Below are 24172 nucleotides of genomic sequence, written 5' to 3' on the forward strand. Positions count from 1 at the left end.
CTTGAGAGACTATTGAATGCTGAGAACGAACTGAGGGTTGAAGGGGAAGGGGGAGGGGGAAAAGAGGTGGAGGTGATGGTGGAGGGCACTTGTGGGGAAGAGCACTGGGTGTTGTATGGAAACCAATTTGACAATAAACTACTTTAAAATAAAAGTTTAAGTCCTGTTTAAAATTAATAACTATGACCCTATTCTTACTAGCAATGCTTTGTTGTAGTATGTACAACTTATAGAATAAAATGTATTAGCAAATATTTACAGAAAAGAAAGGAATTTGTATACTACTTCAGTCTAGACAAATGGTTGGAATTTCCCATTTTGCTGAACATTTTGAGAACAGAGGGACACAGCATTTTTGTACATTTTTGAAAATGTCTACAAGTATTGATGTCTAATGTTCAGATAACCCTTTTCACTTACTCATTCAATAGACATGTGTTGAATGCCTGTGCTTATTTTCTATGGACAAATCATAAAAAATTCTATTTCTTCTTATGCCATTTCACAAATCTGTTTTCTTTCTAAAACTGGTAGAGACCTCCCACCTTACATTAAAGATTTACCAACAGCGTGCTAATATAGTGTCCAGTTAGCTACCAAATTTGTCATGTTACATTTATTGTTTTCCTCTGCATAGTGAAATAATTGGTAAAAGAAACAAGTGAAAAATTTTTATGATGGAGAAACTTTATTTTCTGCATGTGTGATTTAAATCATTAATGGCCAAAATTCAATCTTTCAATCAAGATGAGTGTGTAGATCTGTAATCCCAATAAAGAATATTAGTTAGGGTATATTCTAAATGACTTTATAGCCCTATGGTTTATAATTTCTATTAATTTTATTTCTTTTCCCCATTCATTTTCATGGTTAATAGTTGACATTATTTCTCAGGTTATTTTTATTCTAAAATGATGCCAAATTTATAATTAAGTAACTTTCTTTTAAAATTTATTTATTTCTTATGTTTGATTCATGATTTAAAAGTTACAAAAGGTTATATGTGAAAAGTACGTCTCCCTTATTTCTTCCCAGACACATGGTTCCCCTTCTTGAGGAGACTACTCTTCCTATTTCCTTGCATACTCTTACCTAAAATTATTTTAGACTTTACTCCTTTATCTAATGGACACCCAAACAATTATAAGTATAAAGATGTTTTACAACTGAGGTGATTTCATTGCTAAGTTAATTTCCAAACTAAATTTTTATTTCATGCTCTGAAAGCAGTAGGATGATTATAGGACACCCTGTTAAGGGTAAGTGTGGAGGTAATAAATATTCTAAGCAGAGACAGAGGTTTAAGATCACTGACTAAATATTATCTTCAGATAATTAACAGGGGTTTTTATTATTCAGATTTGCTAAATATACATAGAGGAAATGACAAAAATAGGCATAACATCAAATCATAAAGACTTGATTAATGAAAGTTTAAAGGCCAACTGTGTTTTCATTTTATGACATCCTTCAAACAAAAACTCGGGGTCTGTATCTTAGATAGCTCATGAGATCATTATGTTCACTGGTTGATGTAGTTGTGATTTGTAAGATGTTTTAATAAGGCATTTATGGATGCATATTTTCAATTCTATTCCCACTTAGGAATGTTTGAGCATTAAGAAAGATTAATCAGAAGACAAACCCTCACCCCCCACACACTTTTAATACCAATTTTGATTTGAAGACTACCAAGAGATATGTTTTGCATTTTAATCAATAATTATCAAGAAAAAAGTGAAAATAGAAGATCAATTTTTAAACATAGTTTGAGGGAACCAGAAAGAAATTAATATAATGAGATAAGTCAACAATCTATTTGTGGTTGTAAAATGTAGGCTATGTGTCTATTATAAATGCAATTTGTATTTTTTGTGGAAGCTTGAAAAAAAAAAAAAAGAAAAAGCAAAAGAGGAAAAATAGAATCACCCAGAGATAATGACCACTAACATTTTTTGTATATTATTTTGTCTTGTTAAGCATTTATATACATTTTATAAAAACTTATAACCATACTAATATGTTCCATAATCTACTTTTTACTGAATAATTAAGAATGTGTTTTCATAAAACTGTTCTAAAAATTATTTTCATCTATTCTTCATTTTAAAAAGTACAGTGTTTTAAATCCCTATAAAATAAATTCTTGCTTCTTTTATATATATTTCCATGGTATAAATTACTAGAAAAGAAATTACTAGCTCAAAGGGCATGCAATTTTCTGAGACTCCCATCATCAGTAAGCAATTATTTTTTATTATTAAAAGTTTTGGTGACAGATAGTAATCTCTATTTAATGTGCATGCCTAATTACTGAAAATATTAGCTTTTGGTAATAAAATTTTCTTTAAACTTCATGTCTTCTAATAATTCTAATAGCTGAATTTCAATAGATGTCCCAGTTATAAAAATTTTCAGAAGTTCATTGTTTCAACAAATATTTTGAGCAACTACCCTGAATTTCTATGTAGTAAGGAGTCTAACCTATTCCAAGAAGATTAAAGAGCATTTTAAACTAATATGTGTTATCTTTAAGATTAGTTGATAACTTTGGATTAATGGTCCAAGGCTGTTCTAAGCTGGGTCTCCTAACACCTCTTCTGTGTGGTGCCTTTTATCCAGGATGCCACATGCCATGTGAGCAATAACTATGATCCAGCTCTCACTTTACTAGCAATTTGTTGAGTGGTTTCCACCTTCTGACAGATTCTTAAATATTATGCAAGTTTTACAAAGGTGATGAATAACATAGTAAAACCAATTATGTCTGACCTTATCCCATTTTAAACAAAAGAGACATTTATATAGACATTATATATCACTTAAACTTCTCTATATAAAAAAATGAGTTTTTATTTCCCTTTACAAGTAGAAAATATACCCTACAGCCAGTAAAAGCTACTCTCTAAATGCAATGGAAACCCAAATGCAAACTGGATAGAAGAAAAGATTATCCACTGAGGGTAGAGAAGCTTTTACGATCTAAATATCATCTTATATGATCTAATAAATTTGAAAGACATTATCAACATCATCCTATAATTTCTTAGGATATCAAGTTATTTGGTATATTTTATCCCAGCAAATTTAAAATATGTTAAAAATAATAATCTCTCAAAATTAACTCTCCTTTCCTAATGATTGGATGCTAGAATTAGCTTCTCAGGTAGATGTAAAATTTCCTTAATTTTTTTTTTGAGATTTGAAAAATTTGCATTAAGATTGAACACTTGAAAAATAATATGTTCTTGTCATTAAAAACTCATTTTTAGCTTCCTGATTCCAGTAATAGTATAATTCTTCAAGATACTTTTTTTAACCTCTTATTATCCTTGTAGAAATGGCAAATAGAACTTATTTCTGAAATCTCAACTTTCACATGTGTGTGCATGTGCACCTGCGTGCACATGTATGTGCATGCACACACACAGTATATGACATAATCTAAAGCTGTGGGAACAGAACAATATAAAATTTTTAGACAAGGTGTCTGGGTGGGGAGAAGAGAAGCTGGGAGCACGTGGAAAAGATGTAATTAACCCCTTCAAACAAAAGCACTTAAGGAATGTTTCTCTCACAAAATTACCAAAATCTCCACTAATAGTGAAGAGTGTAGGAAGAGAGGTAAAACATTTTTTAACTAAATAGCCCAAAATTTGAGTTGGCTGACTCATTACCATCAGTTCAGATGATCTGTTCAATTCATGCCACACTCTAAAGTTTGCCAACTGTATCTCAGTGAAGCTCGGAGGGTGGCCCCAAAGTGCATTGTCCTTTAATAAAGCCTCATGGAGGTCAAGCAGTCCTTCTATTTCCTGGAACAGACTTCTGCAGTAAGACTCTGAGAGGTAGCAGATGACTTTAATGGCATTGTGCATGTGCCATCAGAACCACAGAGAAGCAATGTTTCTAAATTGTGAGTTATAAATGCAGCCATGTTGTAGACAGATGTATCCAGGTGACACCAAGAACTTAAGAGTAGGAGGTGATCATCTGACTGGTATTACAGGCAGTGGATAGTCCCTAAACTGACTCATTAAACACAAATGGATGATCTGTCAGAGAATAATGACTTTTAGGACTTTCATTCTCACTCTAATGCTTGATATTAATGACCTTTCAGAATGGCTGGTATCATTGGAATTTCATCTGCTACAAAGAAAAGAAACCAGTAAATGAATCAGTTTCTGAATGATGGTAGAAAACTGTCCCTGAAAAGAAAGCAGAATGACAGTCATTGGGAGAGCAAGAACTGGTGTGAAACTGAAATAGGCATTTAACAAACAAAACTCTTTTCTTACCTCCTAATTTAATCTCATGGGGTGTGTGGAACAGAGGAGGAAGGGAGAGAAGGGGAGAAGGAGGGACAGAGACAGAGAGACAGAGTGATGTTGATTTATTTTACTTAAGGAGACAGTAATGTCCAAGTCATAAGCTTAAGCTTGACCAAAAAATTTGAATCCCTAGCAGCTTATCACTATATAAGGATTCTCCTCTCCAAAACTCTGAAATCCAAAACACAGCACTTTTAACTTCACAAGAAGCTACTTATGATACATTAGCCTGTCAGCAGTAAGAGGTGTATCTTACTGATCATTCATGTGGTTGTATTTCTGTAACATACAAGGCTCTGTACCAAATGCTGCCACAGAGGACTTTAGGTCTAGGTCAAAGGTCTGCAAGGTTTCCATAAAGGTCCAGGTAGCAAATCTTTTAGGTTTTAGGTTTTGCAGGCCAGATAGTTTCTAGTGCAACTACCCAAGCCATTGTAGCACAAAACTAGCCTTAGATAATATATCTATGTATATAATAGGATATCCCTAAAAATGGAAAAGAATCCTATCATATGAGGGATTTTGTAGATGGGTTGGAGATCCACACAGGGACACTTCTGTGAGTAAAAGGGAGCATTGATAGTGGTTACACCAGGACAATAGGTGTAAACCTTGGCGGTTCAATGCAAATTGGGACATATGGGTTATTCCAAAAGGAGGAATCTAAAGTGGCCATTAGCAGAGAACCCTGAGTATAGTCAAGGGAGAGTACATGCGTGTATTCAGGAAGTGAAAAAGCCCACGGTGGTTGAAGCATATTGAGAGGATGGTAGGGGTAGAGCTAGAAAGGTAGTCTGGGGCTTGAACTAAGATTGAACTTGTAGGTTCTTAAACATCAAGCCAAGACATTTGGAAATTGTTAAATAGATGGTGGGGAGTCACTGCCATTTTTTTAAACAATAAAATCGCATCATCATGTATCAGTGATAATCAGTGATATACAGAACGAATTGGATCAAGCAGAGACTATATGCAGGAGTCCAATTAAGAGACTATGACAATAGCTTGAAGAGAGGATAAGAGAATTTGTACTGAATCCAGGCAGCAGGAATAGAAAAGAAGGGGTAGGTGAAAGACACATCAGAGAGAAGGAGTCAAGAGAATTTGTTAATTAAATATAAAAGATTAGCTAAGAAAGGGAAAGTCAAAGGAAACTCCCAGGATTTAAATTGAGGTTACTATAGGAATAATGTATTTGTGGGTTCCAGATAAGAAGGAAAAGAAAACCTGCAAATACATATATAATTGGGGTCATATTCTTCATATTACAATTTGGAAAAATAGATATGTTAGAAATGGTGTTTCTATTGTTTAACTTTTAAACTACTTTTATACCAGGGCAGCTCAATCTAAATAGTTGTGAATAGCTTTATGATAAATGTGAATGTGAGTATCTTGTTTTGAAAAAGTTGGGCTTTGATTTGGATGGAAGGTGAGAGAGAGATTGGGAACATATTTCTCTTTCACTATTCTTTCTGGGACCTGGTGGGATGCAACTCATTTTAGTTTAGTACAGTGGCTCTTAGTGCTTTCTATGAAAGTAAAAATGAACCCATCTTAGGTAAAGGTACAGTTATGAGAGGCCTCTAGCTAAAATATGATTCAGAATGATTTTCAACCATGAGCTGGTATCACCCAGTTATTTCTAGAGCTGTCATGAAAGTCTTATAATTACCCAAATTAAATATTTAGTTTTTAAAAATAACACATTTTCAGTAATTGACTTCAAGTTTCAGGACCAGAAATGATATAGAAATTAAAAGACCAGTAGAACAAATCAGTGAAACCAGGAGTTGGTTCTCTGAAATAATAATAAAATGGAGGGAAAGTTCTAGCCAGACTTAAACAAAAAGAAAAGAGAAAGGCCCCATATAAATAAAATCACAAATGAGGGAGGAGAAATAACAATCAACATCACAGAAATACAAACAATTTTAAGAGAATATTATGAAAAATTATACACCACCAAATCAGACAATCTGGAAAAAATGGATAAATTCCTAGAAACATACAAACTATGAAAAGTGAAACAAGGAGAAATAGAAAACTTGAACAGACCAATAATGAGCAAAGAAATTAAATCAGAATCAAAAATTTCCCCAACAAACAAAAATCCAGACTCAGATGGCTTCCAGAGGAATTCTACCAAACATTTAAAGAATTAATGTTTATTCTTCTGTAACTATTCTATAAAAAACAGAAATGGAAAGAAAACTTCCAAACTCATTCTGTAAGACCAGAAATAACCTGATTCCAAAACTGGACAAAGACCCCACTAAAAGGGAGTACTATAGGCCAATGTCCCTGATGAACATGGATGCAAAAATTCTCAACAAGATACTAGCAAATGGAATTCAACAGTACATTAAAAGAATCATTCACCACAATCGAGTGGGATTTATGCCTGGGTTGCAAGTGTGATTGAATATTTGCAAATCAATCAATGTAATACACAACATTAGTGAAAGAATGAGAACCACATAATCCTCTCCGTAGATGCAGAAAAAGCATTTGACAAAGTTCAACATCCATTCATGATTTTAAAAACCCCAACAAACTAGGAATAGAGGGAACATACCTCATCATAATGGCCACATTAAAAAAAAAAACCCACATCCTCAGTGGGGAAAAACTGAGAGCTTTCCTCTATGGTCTGGAGAAAAGATAGGGATGTCGACTCTCATCACTGTTATTTAACATAGTACTGGAAGTCCTAGCCTCAGCAACCGGACAACACAAATAAATAAAAGGCAATCAAATTAGCAAGGAAGAAGTCAAACTTTCACTATTTGCAGAGGACATGATATTCTATACAGAAAACCCAAAAGACTCCACCAAAAAATTGCTAGAACTGATACACTAATTCAGCAAACTTGCAGGATATGAAATCAACATGCAGAAATCTGTTGCATTTCTATAGAACAATAATGAAGCAGCATAAAGAGAAATCAAGGAGTCAATCCCATTTATAATTACACCCAAACCCACAAGATACCTAGGAATAAATCTAACCATAAGGGTAAAATATTTTTACTCTGAAACTATAAAACATTTATGAAAGAAAGTGAGGAGGACACCAAAGAAATGGGAAAACATTCCATGCTCATGGATTGGAAGAACAAATGTTGTTAAAATGTCTGTACTATCGAAAGCAATTCACACATTTAATGCAAGCCCTATCAAAATACTAACAGCATTTTTCACCCAGCTAAAACAAACAATCCTAAAATTTTCATGGAACCACAAAAGACCCCAAATAGCCAAAGCAATCCTGAAAAAGAAAAGAAGAGCTGGAGGCATCATGATTCTGGACTTTAAGCTATATTACAAATCTGTATTGATCAAGACAGTATATGGTACTGGCACAAATACAGGCACATAGATCAATGAAACAGAATAGAAAACCCAGAAATGAACCCACAACCACAACCCACAAATTGTCAACTCATCTTTGATGAAGCAGGAAAGAGTATCTGATGGAAAAACGATAGTCTTTTTAGCAAATGGTGTGGGAAGATTTGGACAGCAGCATGCAGAGGAATGAAACTGGACCACTTTCTTACACCATACACAAAAGTAAATTCAAAATAGATGAAATACCTAAGTGTGAGACAGGAAACCATCAAAATCCTAGAGGAGAACACATGCAGCAACCTCTTTGACCTTGGCCACAGCAACTTCTTACTATACATGTCACTGATGCAAAGGAAACAAAAAATGAACTATTTGGACTGAAGATAAAAATCTTTTGCACAGGGAAGGAAACAATCAACAAAACTAAAAGCCAATCTTTGTAATGGGAGAAAATATTTGCAAAGGACATATCTGATAAAGGACTAGTATCCAAAATCTATAAAGAACTTACCAAACTCATCACTCTCTACCCAAAGAATTAATCCAGTTAAAAAATAGGAAGAAGTCAAATAGATATTTTTCCAAAGAAGACATAAAGATAGCTAAAAGACACATGAAAAGATGTGCAGCATCATTCGTCATCAGAGAAATAAATATCAAAACTACAGTGAGCTATCTCCTCACTCCTGTCAGAATGGCTAAAATTAACAACATAGGAAACAGCAGGTGTTGGCGAGAATGTGGAGAAAAGGAAACCCTCTTACACTGTTGGTGAGAATACAAACCGATACAGCCACTCTAGAAAATAGTTTGGAGGTTCCTTAGAAAGTTAAAAATAGAACTACCCTATGACCCAGCAATTGCACTTGTAGGTATTTACCCAAAGGATAAAAAAAATACTTATTTGAAGAAATACATGCACCCTGATTTTTATAGCAGCAGCAGCAGCAGCAGCAGCAATAGCCGAACTATGGAAAGAGCCCAAATGCTGATTGACTGATGCATGGATATAGAAGATATGGGGTTGTGTGTGTGTGTGTGTGTGTGTGTATGTATATATATACATATATATATATATATGATGGAATATTACTCAGCCATAAAAATAATGAAATCTTACCATTGCATGGATGTGGATGGAGCTAGAGAGTATTATGCTAATCTAAATAAGGCAGAGAAAGAGAAACACTTATGATTTCATCCATAAGTGGAATTTAAGAGACAAAATAGATGAACATAGGGGGGGAAAGAGAGAGGCAAACCAGAAAACAGACTCTCGACTATGGAGAACAAACTGAGGGGAAGTGGGTGGGAGGGATGGGTTAAATGGGTGATGGGTATTAGAGAGGGCATTTGTGATGAGCGCTGGGTGTTATATGTAAGTGATGTGCCCTGAATTCTACACATGAAACTAATATTACACTGTATGTTAACTAACTGGAATTTAAATAAGTACTAGAAAAAAATAAAAATAAAAAACTGCTTTCCTCCCCTTTCAGTCCATGGTTCATCTTTAGTATTCAGTAGTCTCCCTTGATCTGTGTGGAGGGAGTGAGGGGGTGATGGTCATGGTGAGGGGCACTTGTGGGGAGAAGCACAGGGAGTTATATGGAAACCAATTTGACAATGAACTATTATAAAAAAAAAAGAAGATGTGGTAAAAAAAACTACTTTCCTATAGAACACTCAGAATTGTGGCAGTTGCTCTGAAATCAAAAGAAATGAACAATAAGATGCTATGACTTCTAAAAATTTGAAATAAGCTTTTGCTATGTTCCTGACTCACAAAATGGTGCCCAAGTTATATTTGATATTTTGTCCAAATTCAATTTTCCAATAGTTTCCTACTTTTTTCATTTTAATATTTATTTTGAGAGAGAGAGAGAGAGAGACAGAGAGAGAGAGAGAGAGAGAGAGAGACAGAGAGAGAGAGAGAGAGAGAGTCCTAAGCAGGCTCTTCACCGTGAGCACAGAGCTTCACCGTGAGCACAGAGCTCCAAGAAGTGTTTCATTTCACCAACAGTGAGATAATGACCGGAGCCACCCAGCTGCTCCCTATAGTTTCCTAAATGGTAATTTTTTTCCCTTGAGGGCGTATATCGGAGGAAAGGAAGAAAGGCATTAATGGGCAAAAATGGCGAGTAATTGTAATTTCCTGAAAGTACACACAACGACAGGGAGGAGGTCTCAGCTCACCTGTGGAAGTCCCTCACCTGCTTTGTAGCGCTCCGGAACATGGGAGTGACAGTAGTAAACCTCTTCCTGAAGTTACACCAGGAGAGCAGAAGACAGCAGGGTTCTTTGTCGCCTACCTTCATCTCTGTATCAGGTCCAAGCCTTTTAGGTGGGGAGATGGTAATCTACTCTATTTCATGATGCTCACCTGAATCCACTTCTGACTGGCTATGAAGATGAATAAAGAGAACCTGGACCACTACCCAGTGGCAACCACATCAGTGGTTTGGACCATGACTGCACAGGGAGGAGGAAGATATATGGGCCCGTAAGCTCACCCTCCTTACTAGTACTGAATGATGGCTAGCATACTGATCTTCATCCCTTTGCTTTAGGCAGGAGATAACCTAGATAAATAGATTGTTCCATGAAAGACAAACAAACACAAATAGAAAAAAGGAATCAAATCACTACAGGAATAAATTCAGAAACAGGAATGTTTTATCTAGAAAAACTCCCCTGCTTTTTGAGATTTTTTGAATTTCCTATTCATAGTTTTGTTGGTTCAACATTCTTTTGTGTTTAAATAATATAAAATTAAGCAGTCTGGCCAGGGGGTATGGTCTACTATTTCTTCAGAGCCGTGTACCAGAAAAGCACAGCAGACTTGAATACATTATCCTCCCTGGTCTCAGAATATAATCTCCAACACCTGAAAGTGTTAATTACTGAGAAATGTTATTCCACTGTGGTGAGAGACTGGGGGATGGTTGTGTGGGCCTGGAGTAGTCCCTCGTGCTGTAGCCTGTCCTTGGCACCAAAAGAGAGAGAGAGAGAAAGAGAGAGAAATCATAGCTTAAAACCTAAATGGGACCAACACTCCAACTAATACCTATTCGTCAGTGCCAGTACCTGATGACTACGGGTTTTAGTCTTAAAAAATTTTCCTTTTGGGTTCTGCTTTCTTTGTGCCTTGTCCTTTGACATTGGTAAGTTCCCTTCATTCATCTTTCTAGTATGTTTACCCCTTCTTGTGCTTGTGACATAGCATTATAAATATGTAACATAATACTATGTAATAATAAGAATATAATTATTACGTATAATACTTATGGCCAAGTATATCTGTTTGTACCTATATACTCACATTACATATAATATGTACTATCATGCTTGTTTATAATAAACTAACATTGCATAGTATTATGTTACATATTTATAATGCTATGTCACAAGCACAAGAAGGGGTAAACATACTAGAAAGATGAATGAAGAAAACTAAATTGTATCATTTATCTTGAATGTATCATAGATAAGCTGCTATATAACGATTGCCACTTCAGATAGCTGTGAAATTAGGTGATTAACTCGTTGGTACTTAACCTTCTAATTTCTGTATAAGTCTAATTACATGAAATAGAAGTTGGGGTTTTGATTTTTTAGTTTGCTTTTCTGTTTGGAGTGTCATTGTAACTACTGTATTGTAAATGATGGAACATAATTGCATATGTTAAAAAATAAATTGTTTTATATTAAAAATAATAAAAATATAAAATATAAAAAAACTAAGCACATAAAAAAAACAAACATAGATATATAATTACAAGATGGCCGATTTGCTTGATGCTTCTGGTCACATCCACTCTCCCTCTTCTTGGTAGTTCTTATTAAACACAAGGGCTTTGGCAACTCCAAGATTTCTAATTAAGGCACACTAGCGTTCTAATTTTCCCTCCTTTAGTTCCTTACCTGCAGACATTTCTTATTAGATATCACACTAATTTAACAACTGCTCTCAATTTAACACCACTCTGACAGGATGAAAGCCTGATCTTGAACAGGATATGTCAGGGTGCATGTGAACCAGATACTCACCCCCAAGTGGGTTTTTGCTTTCCAGTCATTGTCAAACAAAGAAAGCTAGAGCACTTGTTTCTCCCCTGTTTATTATTGTTCTCATAATTCTTAGATCAAATGAAATTTAAAATTCCTGGGTTGAATTTGGATTTAAGCAAATGATTGTTTCTGGATTGAGCATGATTAACTTTCTCTATGAAAGATTTGTTTCCTATTGCAGCAATAGGAATATGTGAGAAATTTTAGATACAGCTAACTTCAGGCTTTTCAGAAAATTGAAATAATATTAGAATAATTACTAAATGACAAGTGTTAGGCATTGGAGACCTAGATATTTGGTGTACCTTACCCTCTCTCTACCTCTCTGTCATGGACCTTAAATAAGTGAACTCACCTAAAACCCTAAAGGTATTCTTAAGAAACTCACAATGTATGTGAAAACAGTAAAGATGTAGTAAGGCTTTATCAATGTAAGGTATTATTGTGTCTGTTACTGTACAATTCTTATTCGTTATTTTTACGACTACCATCACAAAAAATAGTGTGTAACTTCAACCTGCCTGTGCTAAAATATTAGAGCGTATATCCATATGCCTCAAGAGCAAGGAGTGTTTGCTATGAAAAGTCTCATGTGCAGCTTTTAATCCTCTCAAAGAGTTTGATCTTTTTTCATTACTAATAAATTTTTCATTAAGTTTCAAATAGAGAATAGATGTATTGTTTTTTTTTTATTTTTAAGATATAGCTTTTGGTCTTCCAGACTAGTTATAAGCTGAACAGGATCTAATAGTAGGACTAGGAAATATTTTAGTTGAAAGCCTTGAGTATCTCTACTGGATCTTAACTTGATGTATGATCCTTAGCAAATCACTGAGTCTCTATCAAGCCAGATTTTCTTTAAACCTAATTTGAGAGTATCTAATTTAAAGAAAAGCTGGTAAAAGTACAGTTTTGAGCCATTTCATTTTTTAATGCATTATGTACATTATTGTTAGTGTAGTTGCAACTCTATTCCCCATAGAAAATTGTGTAGTCAATCCTTTAATAAATAGTATGCTTTAAATATGTGTATAGAAAGAAAACGGAGAAAGGGAGAAATGGAAAATGGCTACTTTTTTTTTTACTATGTCTTGTGTTGGGGAGGCATGATGAGGAAAATTATAAGAATTATAATTTCAAATAAAAATATTGCTTGATGTTATATTCCAGTCTCCAAAAATATCTAACAAATAAAGAGCCAAGAGAGAATAAATGTGAAGAATTCTAGGGAAGCTTCTTTAATCATGGAACGATGACCACTCCATTGCTAATGAAGTCTTTGATTACAGAAATACATCTGATATACCTTTCAGAATTACCGGATATAAAACGGCCTATCACAATGATCATTTCCCCTTTCACATATTTTTTCACTAAATGTCACACTGGACCCCTTTTAATTCTTTATTCCTTTTTGTCTTTAGGAGTTGTACAGATGTTCTGTGCTGCATAATCTTCATACTGTTCATTATTGGCTACATTCTTTTAGGACTTGTGGGTGAGTAAACACAGGTATAGAAGATATTTAAAATCTGCGAATGAAATAACTAAGTCAATGTGGCATATTTAACATTAATCTTTTTCCTCCCAGAGCTTTGTTATTACTGATTCTTGTTTTTTCTGGAGGGAAGTTGCCTCACCTGTACTCATTGGGTAGCAGATTCAATGAATAATAAACACAGAGAAATTTTTTCAAAGACAAACCCTAACTACTTAATTAAATATAATTATAAAGAAGAAAAAAGTTTATAGTTTCTTTTTAATCATGTTTACTTTTGAAATTCTGTTAAGCAGCTAATTATGTTCATGTTGCTATTTACTAATATGCCCGAGGACCTAAATTAGTCAAGGTAATACATAAACTTTTCTTTTTATAAGCAAATTAAAAAGTAAGAACAATTATTAGGAATTTTACCACATAATTTATTGATGTTTAAATAGTCTCATTTTGTTTGCTTAGCAGAAAGAGATATTTTGTTGTTTACTGTTAGGTTAAAGGTTTTTCTATGAAGGTGAAAATAAAGAGGATAAATATACAAATTATTTACATTTTTAAAAACTACCAGAGGATAGTGACTATTTTCTGTAAAATGTTTCATAACTGCATGTGAGTGTATCCCTATTTCCCTTTTAAACATAAGTCCTGTCCCTTTAGATGCTGACTTGGGAAACTTTAATATATTATTATTAGAGCAGGGGCTAGAAAACTTCAATAATTCTAGTACCAATAATGAATGGCCTAGAGTTAGTGTAACAGAATACATAAGTGGGTGTGCCTACCTTGGAAACAATGGAAAATGCTCTTCACTGTTCATGAGTTTTGTCTCCCAGTAAGAGAAGTACTTTGAGAATAGCAATTAAAAGTAATCTCCAAAATATCATTTCAGTAATATTATGCAAAAGCTATACAGAATTGGAGAATTCAAAAAGTTAAGCAGGAAGAAAAGTAGGGAGAGAAGGATAAAGAAGAATAAACCACAAAACCAAATAATGTTCCTTAAGACCTTCAGAAAATTCCTTTGGTATTTCTTCAGAGTATTTTACCTTGAACACATTAAATCCATCATAGCAGAATATACAGCCTATAAATTGAATATTACAATATACATTTTCTTAATAGAATTTTAGCTTCTCTAACTTTGGGACACATTTTTCTGATGTCAAATTTTTTTGGTTGTTTTAACTTTTTGTCATAGAATTGAGTGACCCCTGGGTGGCTCAGTCGGTTGAGCATCCGACTTCGGGGCTGGTCATGATCTTATGGTTTATGGGTTCAAGCCCCACGTCGGGCTCTGTGCTTATAGCTAGCTCAGAGCCTGGAATCTGTCTTTAGATTCAGTCTATCCCTCGATCTCTGTCCCTCCCCTGCTTGCTCTCTCACTCTCTCGCTCTCTCTCTCAAAAATAAATACAACATTTAAAAAAAAAGAATTGAAATTGGTTGCCTAAGAGAAACAAGATTTGCAGTCAAGTTGATCTAGGGTTTGCTCACATTATTTGGTGGACTTGGGCTAGTTTCTTAACCTCAGTATTCTCATATATGAAGTATAGAAACACTTCCTACTTTGCAAGGCTGTTGTGAGCAGTAAATGAAATGCTATCCAGGCATACAAATAATAGTTCATAATACTGCTAGGCAGTATTTCATTTGCTGTTATTGTGTATTCTAGTGGTTCTGAATTTTAAGAAATTGTTTTTAAATTAATTTATTATATCATTTCTATGGCAACCCATACTTTTGGTTATTAAAGTTTGAATGCACACAGGAACTTCATAAGGATCTCTTACTATGCCTGGAATCTTTCCATCTGGGGATCTTCTGGCATAACAAATAAGTCTCCTCCATATTTCAGAGCCAGTGTGTTGTAATCCACAGAGCAATGCGTTCTGTCTTTATACAGCACTGGGAAAGCCACTCTTCTGTTGACACTGCAGAGAAAAGGGATGGGAGTGCACACTGTCATTCCCTCTGGAGCAAAATAAGAACTTTGCTTTTTTGTTTAAGATCTCCAGATTTGGTCTATAAATACCTCAATCAGTATAAATAAATTGGAGGATAACTGTTTCTCAATGAAAAACTGTGTTCAACGCTGGATTTAGTAATTCTTCCAAATTAATCCTGATGCCACTGACTAAAATGAATGGCTCACAAAATTTACTGAATACGTGTGTATGTGTGTGTCTATACTTTCCTCATTCCTCAACCACAAATAGTGTAAGTAGTCTAAGATAAACTTACCTCTTGTTATGTCTTATATTGTATTAAAAGAAGAATGGAGGAACATGATTAGCAGAGGTTACTAGGAGTGTGAAAATTTTTTGGCATGAAAGAACATATACCTTCGCCTGAGGAAAGATGATGTTAACTCAGTTACACCGTTGTAAGTAGTGTAAAAATCGATAAAAGGAAACCTTAAAAATGTTTAAACATTTATTTATTTTTGAGAGAGACAGAGTATGAATGGGAGAGGGGAGAGAGAGAGGGAGTCACAGAACCTGAAGCAGGCTCCAGGCTCTGAGCTAGCAGTGCAGAGCCTGATGCAGGGCTCAAACTTTCGAACCATTGAGATCATGATCTGAGCCCAAGGTGGCCACTTAAGCTACTCAGCCACCCAGGTGAACCAAGGAAACCTTGTTCAAGATGGAGTTGGGAGGCCTACTGAAGCGCTCTCATGCCTGCCACTCATCATTGATTGCACATCCAATGGGAAGAGAGGAACCCTCAAGTCAGTACTACTTTACTAACTTATTTTAAAAGATAAAAGTGTTTTTATTTTACTTTTAAACTTTCATTCCAGTATAATTAATGTACAGTGGTATAGCAGTTTCAGACGTAAAATTCAGTGACCTAACAAGGTCAGTCCTGCTTCAGCTGTTACTTCACTATCCCTGAAGAAGGAAGAAAAGTTCTCTCACCCAGCAAGAGCCCAGTCAATAGGAGACAGCCACAACTCAGCCAATGAGAAGCCACTATACTTCAATTCCCAGGTTACTCCAATGGACTTTTTGTTTATAACTGCCCTCCCAACTTCCTCTTATCCTCTATTAGAGAGCGCCTCTTCAGTTTTGTTGTAGCTTGCTCTGCTATTCCCGGCCAAACCTGTTTTTGCTGGTAAAGCCACTGGCAGCTTTATTTTAAAGGTTAAGAAGTGATTTGACATCTTTTGTCATTTTGTTAGATCAAGACCTTTCTTCTGTCCAGTTCTTTTCATAAGAAGTTTTACCATGAAAGAGCCATGTTTCTCACAAATTCAGCTGAGGCAAAACAACACAACAACAACTCTTCTTTGCCCTTTATGTGGAATATGGCCAACTAGATAACACTTGAATGCAACAAAGGCACTTGACATTAGGCTAATGAAAAGCAAAAGTGGAGTCTGGGTAGAAGGTAATCACATCTCCTTGAAAGATCACATTAAGGTTTATGATAATAGCTCTCTTTTGTCCCACTTCACTGATGGTTGCTATTCAATTATTGTACTAACTAGAAAAAAGAATAGGAATATTTATTATGCAAATTGTCCTTTGTTATCCTTGTACAAACATTATGCAATAATAGCACAATTTTAACATTTAATAAATTTTTATTTTTCTTTGGCTTCCTCTTTTTAAAACAATTCCAGTATAGTTAAAATACAGTGTTATATTAGCTTCAGGTGTATAATGTGATTCAATTCTATACTTTACTCAGTGCTTATCAAGGTTAATGTACTTTTAATCCCCTTCCCCTATTTCACCCATGCCCCCACCCCCCTCCTCTCTGGTAATCATCAGTTTTCTCTAGTTAAGAGTCTGGTTCTGTTTTGTTTGTTTGTTTTGTCTTTTTATTTTTCCTGTTTGTTTTGTTTCTTAAATTCTACATATGATCCAAATCATGGCATTTGTCATATTTCTTTCTTTTCAAATGTATTTCCAGTTGAGTGTGTTAGCTTATTGCTGTATTTACATGGGGTGCACTTGAAGTTAGGGTCAAAGTTTGTGTTTGGTTTTGTTTTTCAATCTCAGGGATAATTATTCATTAGTTGATATGCTAGAAAATTAACAAGAAAGTAAAATAATGTAGACAAGCCAAGACTTCCCACCATGCCGTGAGGGGCCTAAACCACATGGGGAATCCATGTGAAGGGTCTTGATCAGCAGGCTCAGCTGAGCTCCCAGGAATAGTGTTTGCCATCAGCTTCATAAGGTTTTCAGATGAATGAAGCCCCTGGCAACACATAACTGCACGGACAATCTCAAGAGTCCCAGCTGAGCCTTCCCCAGATTTCTAACTGTCGAAATCATGAGCAAAATAAAATGATTGTATTAAGCTAGTGGGTTTAGGAGTGTAAAAATAGATAAGCAGGACAAATTTTGTGTCTGGAAGAGGGATGCTGCTTAAGAAAACCTAAAAGATGGGCATTGGTTTTCAACCAGGGCACGTTCAGAAACCCAATGGATTTTGAAGAAACTGTCAGAGTTTGAAGGAAAGTGAGAAAAATGCAATTGGAAACAGGAGAAAAGGGCACCTTGTGACATAGTGTTGAAAGTTTGGCAATGCTGCTTCTCCTGCTGCTGCAGATGGTAATGTGGGAGACAAGAAATGTACCTAATGAATTCAGTGACCTAGCTAAAATTTGTGCTTAGGAGAGGAACCAACTCTGAAGTCTGTCATCCACACCTGGGCCTTACTTAGGTGATGAGACTCAGCTGTTGAGTCTGGGCCTGACTCTATAATTGGATGAGGCTTCTGGGGACTGTGGGAGAGTATTAATGTATTTGATTGTGGAGGGAATGTAAACAATGTGTGGCCAGAGGGTGGACTATAGTAGTTTTATTACATGGCTGTGACTTCTTTGCCCCACTTTCTGCCAAGAGGTATGTATGTGTCTGTCTCTCTTTCCCTTGAATTTGGTAAAGCTTTGGATTGCTTTTTTAATAGAGAAATGAACTAAGCCAAATATGACTAGTTAAGTGATGTATAGGTCATTGCAAAAGATGAAAGGAAGGCCATCGTGGGTCCACTGGACCTCTCAGTAGGACTGAAAGTACCAAGTACAGAGAGGAGGAGGCTTTGCATAATTTAGTCTTTTTTTTTTAAAAGAGCCCCACACTGGGCTTGCTGCTATCCGTGCAGAGCCTGCTTCAGCTCCTCCCTCTGCCCCTCCCTCTGCCCCTCCCTTGAGTGTGCTCTCTCTAAAAACAAAAATTTATCTAAGTAATCTCTATACCCAATATGGGGCTCAAACACATGACCCCAAGATCAAGAGTCACATGATCCTCTGAGTAAGCCAGCCAAGTACCCCCCACCCGCCAAATTATAGCTTTTAAATCTTTAGGCAGCGTTCAGCCATTTCTCCTCAAAGCATGACTAGTGTCTGAATGCAGCCCCTACTCTTAGGCCCTTATTAAGCCCAATGTACCAGCTCAGTCTCTGCCTTCAAGGCAGGTTTCCTGTTGTAGTATATGAATTCCTTTTGGCCTTCAGACCTAGTTCAAAGTCAGTTGTTTCCATCCTAAATTGAAATCTCAGGGAGAAAAGTATGAGTTCTTGTTCCTTATAAAGATAATTGATTTTCCCCAACCCAAAGAGTATGAAAAAGAGAGAAACCAGGTTTTCTTAACTAAGAGGTCACTCAACTGACCTTTTGAGGAACAAACATAATTCTAAAGTGACTTTGATTCTGTATATACACAGAAGTAGTGAAAGTTGATCTTATTAATAAGTATAATTAAATAAGTTATGTCTCCATATGTGTCCCATAATAGTTTGTGAGCTTGGTGGTAGGATCCTAATGTTCATGGTAAGGGGAAACTGGTAACAGTGGTTCTGACAGGACTTCTCACTATGGTTTGAGTCTACTTTGGAACTAAAATGAGCACGCTTGGAAACATTGTGTTAGCTCAGGAAAACGATTTGTTCCAATAAAAAAGTAAGAAATTTAAAGGATTTTCTTTTTTTTTAAGTTTATTTATTTTGAGAGTAAGAGAGAGTGTGCGAGCAAGCCCAGGAAGTTCAGAGAGAGAGAGAATCCCAAGCAGGCACCCCACTGCCAGCCAGACACAGGGCTTGAACAAACAAACAAACTGAGATCAGGACTTGAGCCAAAACCAAGAGATGGGTACTTAACCAGCTGAGCCACCCAGACTCCCCTCCTTTGTTTTTAAAGTTATTCTAGTAAGCTTTTATTTTTTAAAAAGGTTTTCTTTCCTTTTGAGGTGCCTATGTGGCTCAATCAGTAAGTATCCTACTTCAGCTCAGGTCATGATTCTAAGGTTAATGGATTCAAGCTCTGCATTTGGCTCCCTGATGACAGTGTGGGGCTTGCTTGGGATTCCCTCTCTTCACAGCCTCAGAAGAGAAAGCAGGAAACAGCTGCTATGACGACTTTGAGGGTTTTTATTAAGAAAGGATGCTGTATTTTGTCAAATGCTTTTTCTGCATCTATTGACAGGATCATATGGCTTTTATCTTTTCTTTTGTTAATGTGATGTATCACACTGATGGATTTGCTAATATTCTGAGGGATTGGTTGTAGTAGATCCATTTTAATTCATGATTTTGTCTATTTGGGTGTCTCTCTTTTCTTTCTGAGGAGCCTGGCTAGAGGTTTATCAATTTTGTTTATTTTTTCCAAGAACCAACTCTTGGTTTCATTGATCTGTTCAACTGTTTTGTTTTGTTTTTTGGATTCTATATTGTTTATTTCTGCCCTGATCTTTATTATTTCTCTTCTGCTTCTGGGTTTGGGGTGCTCTTGCTGCTCCCCTTCTAGTTCCTTTAGGTGCTCAGTTAGATTTTGAATTTGTGCATTTTCAAGTTTCTTGAAACAGACCTGGATTGCAATATACTTTTCTCTTAAAATTGCCTTTGCTTCATCCCAGGGAGTTTGGATTGTTTTATTTTTGTTTTCATTGGTTTCCTTATATTTTTTAATTTCTTCTCTAATTGCCTGATTGGCCCAGTCATTCTTTAGTAGGGTGGTTTTTAACCTCCATGTTTTTGGAGGTTTTCCAGACTTTTTCCTGTGGTTAATTTCAAGTTTCATAGCATTGTGATCAGAAAGTGTGCATGGTACGATCTAAAGTCATTTCTATTTATGGAGGGCTGCTTTATGCCCCAGTATGTGATCTATCTTGGATAATGTGCCATGCACACTAGAGAAGAAAGTGAATTCCCTAGCCCCAGGAAGAAGAGTTCTAAATATATCTGTCATATCCATCTGTTCCAATGTGTCATTCAGGTCCATTGTTTCTTTAGTGCTTTTCTGTCTAGTTGATCTCTCCATTGCTGTAAGTGGAATATTAACATCCCCTGCAACTAGCACATTCTTATCAATAAGATTGCTTCTGTTTGTGATTAATTCTTTTATGTATTTGGGTGCACCCGAATTTGGCACATAGATGTTTATAATTGTTAGCTCTTCCTGATGGAGAGACCCTGTAATTACTTACATTAATTATAATGTCCTTCTTCATCTTTTGCTACTGCCTTTACTTTAAAGTCCAGTTTGTCTGACAGCTTTCTTTTGTCTTCCAGTCACATGATAGATACTTCTTCATCCCCTTACTTTCAATCTGAAGGTGTCTTCAGGTCTAAGGTGTGTCTCTTGTAAACAGCAGATAGATGGATTTTGTTTTTTTATCAATTTCGCTACCCTTTGTTGTTTGATTGGAGCATTCAGTCCATTTACATTCAGTGTTAATATTGAAAAGTATGGGTTTAGATTCATTGTGTTCTCTGTAGGGTTCATGCTTGTAGTGGTGTCTCTGGTACCTTGTATTCCTTGCAACGTTTCTGACATAGAGTCCCTCTTAAGATTTCTTCTAGGACTGGTTTGGTGGTGATGAATTCTCTCAATTTTTGTTTATTTGGGAACACCTTTATCTCTCCTTCTATTTTGAATGACAGGCTTGCTGGATTCTTGGCCACCTATTTTTTCTATTCATCACATGGAAGATTTCCTGCCATTCCTTCCTGGCCTGCCAAGTTTCATTAGATAGGTCTGTAACCACTCTGATAGGCTTCCCTTTGTATGTAAGGGACCTTTTATCCTTAGCTGCTTTCAGAATTCTCTCTTTATCTTTATATTTTGCCAGTTTCACTATGATATGTCGTGCCAAAGGTTTATTCAGATTATATCTGAGGAGAGTTCTCTGTGCCTCTTGGATTTCAATGTATATTTCCTTCCCCAGATTGGGGCAGTTCTCTGCTATAATTTGATCAAGTACCCCTTCAGGACCTTTTTCTCTTTCTTCTTCAGGAATTCCTATTATACAGATATTGTTCCATTTGATTGTATCACTCAGGTCTCGAATTCTCCTTTTGTGCTCCTGTATCAATTTCTCTCTTTTTATCAGTTTCCTCTTTTGCTATTACTGTGTCTTCTAACTCACCAATTCTCCTCTCTGCCTCTTCAGTCCGTGTAGTGGCAGCCTCCATTTTATTATGCACCTAATTTATAGCATTTTTTAAGTTGCCACAGCTATTTTGAAGGTCCTTAGTCTTTGTATCAATAACTTCTCTGATGACTTCCATGCTTTTTTCAAGCCCAGCAATTAATTTTATGACAGTTGTTCTAGATTCTTGCTCAGTTATGTTGCTTATATCTGTTTTGAGCAGTTCTTTGGCTGGGACTTCTTCCGTGAACTCCTTTGGGGTGAGTGGACATTTTTGTTTTATTCCTGACTTTTATGGAATAACTCTGTTTTTCAGCATTTAGTATGATGTTAGCTGTGAATTTTTCGTATGTGGAGTTTATTATGTTGAGGTATATTCCCTCTAAATATACTTCACTGAGGGTTTATATATGAATGAATATTGTATGTGTCACATAACTTTTCCTGGATCTATTGAAATAATCATATGGTTTTTATATTTTCTTTATGTGATGTATGTATCATGTTGACCAGTTTGCAAATAATGAACCACACTGCATCCCAGGAACAAATCCTATTTGATCATGGTGAATGATTTTTTTGAATGTATTTTTCGATTCATCTTGCTAATATTTTGTTGCAGATTTTGCATCTGTGTTCCTCAGAGATATTGGCTGAGGATATTGCATCTCTTTGTGATGTCTTTATCAGGTTTTTTTTTTTTTATCAGGGAATTCTTCTCCTAAATGAATTTGGAAGTTTTCCTTCCTCCTCTATTTTTTGGGAATAGTTTGAGAAGAATAAATATTCCCTATTCTTTAAATGTTTCATGGAATTCATCTGTGAAGCTGTCTGGTCCTGGACTTTTGGTGATTGGGAGTGTTTTTAATTACTGATCAATTTCATTGCTGGTAATAAGTCTGATCAGATTTTCTATTTCTTCCTGATTAGGTTTTGAGGGGTTATATGTTTCTAGGAATTTACCTATTTCTTCTAGGTTGTCCAGTTTGTTGGCATGTAATTTTTCATAATATTAATTCTTTGCATTTCTGTGATGTTGGTTGTTATTTCTGTTTCATTTCTGATTTTAGTTCTCCCCTCCCCCTCCTGGAGTCGGCGGAGTAAAGGTTTATCCATCCTGTTGGTCTTTTCAAAGAACCAACCCCTGGTTTTGTTGACCCATTCCATTGTTTTTTTAGTTTCTATTTTGGTAATTTCTGATCTCATCTTTATTGTTTTCTTCTGGTTTGGGTTCTGGTTTTTTTTAGCTCCTTTAGATAAAAGATTAGGTTATTTGACATTTTTCTTGCTATAAAATTCCCTCTTAGAATAGCTTTCGCTATATCCCAAGGATTTTGGACCATTCCATTTTGATTTTACATTGTCTCCATGCATTGTTTGATTTCCTCTTTGATTTTTTTTTTTGGTTGACCTATTCATTATTTGGTAGCATGTTATTTATCCTCCATGAGTTTGTGTTCTTTCCAGATTCTTTTTCTTATGGTTGATTTCCAGTCTTATAACAGTGCCCTTAGGAAGAAAGCCTTTGGTATGATTGCCTATGGTATGATTTCCATTTTTTGGATTTGTTGAGTGGCCTAGTGATCTCTGCTAGAGAGTGTTCATGTGTATTTGAAAAGACTGTGTATTCTGCTGTTTTAAAATGGAATGTTCTGATATATCTTTTAGATCCATACATCTGGTCCAATGTGCCATTCAGAGCCACTGTTTCCTCATTGATTTTTGGGTAGGATCATCTATCCATTGACGTAAGTTAAAGCTCCCTAGTATATTGTATTACTGTTGGTCATTCCTTTATATTTGTTATTTATGCTTTATGTATTTGAGTGCTTCCATATTGGTACCTAAATACGTACAATTGTTATACCTTCTTGTTGGATTGTTTCCTTTATGATTATATAGTGTCCTTCTTTGTCTCTTGTTACAGTCTTTATTTTAAAGTCTATTTTGTCCAATATAAGTATTGCTACTCCAGGTTTCTTTTCACTTCCATTTGTATATTAAGTACTTCTCATTCCTTCACTTTTCATCTGTATGTGTCTTTAGGTCTGAAATGGATTGTTGGTAGCATATGATTGGATCTTACTTTTTTATCCATTCTGTTACCCTATGTGTTTTGATTGGAGCATTTAGTCCATTTACATTCAAAGTAATAATTGATATGTACTTATTGCCATTTTGCTACTTGTTTTATGGTTGCTTTTGTAGTTCTTCTCTGTGCCTTTCTTCCCTTACTCTCTATCATGGTTTCTTGGCTTTCTTTAGTCATATACTTGGCTTCCTTCTTATTTGTTTTTTGTTTATCTGTTACAGATTTTTATTTGTGATTGCCATTAGGTTCATTGTATGCATACAGCAGTCTATATTAAATTAATGCTTGCTTAAGTTTGAATCAATTCTTTACTCCCCTCCTCTGCCCCCACATTTTAGACATCTGGTGTCATACTTTACATTCTCTTTTTCTGTGAATCCCTTGATTAATTTTTTTATAGATATACTTAATTTTATTGCTTTTGTGCTTCCTAACACTTTTTA

At 35.5% G+C, this 24172-nt stretch overlaps 1 protein-coding gene across 1 annotated transcript in view; it reads left to right on the forward strand.

The window, feature by feature from the left end:
• The window catches only part of SLC44A5 (solute carrier family 44 member 5), a 197332-nt gene that overhangs the window by 66300 nt on the left and 106860 nt on the right, over positions 1-24172 (forward strand). Inside the window, exon 4 of the mRNA XM_029945813.1 lies at positions 13184-13257. Coding sequence (XP_029801673.1) covers positions 13184-13257 — 74 coding nt within the window. The remainder of the gene's footprint in view (positions 1-13183; positions 13258-24172) is intronic.

This window comes from Suricata suricatta, chromosome 8 (genome assembly GCF_006229205.1).
Source record: "Suricata suricatta isolate VVHF042 chromosome 8, meerkat_22Aug2017_6uvM2_HiC, whole genome shotgun sequence".
Taxonomy (NCBI): Eukaryota; Metazoa; Chordata; class Mammalia; order Carnivora; family Herpestidae; genus Suricata; species Suricata suricatta.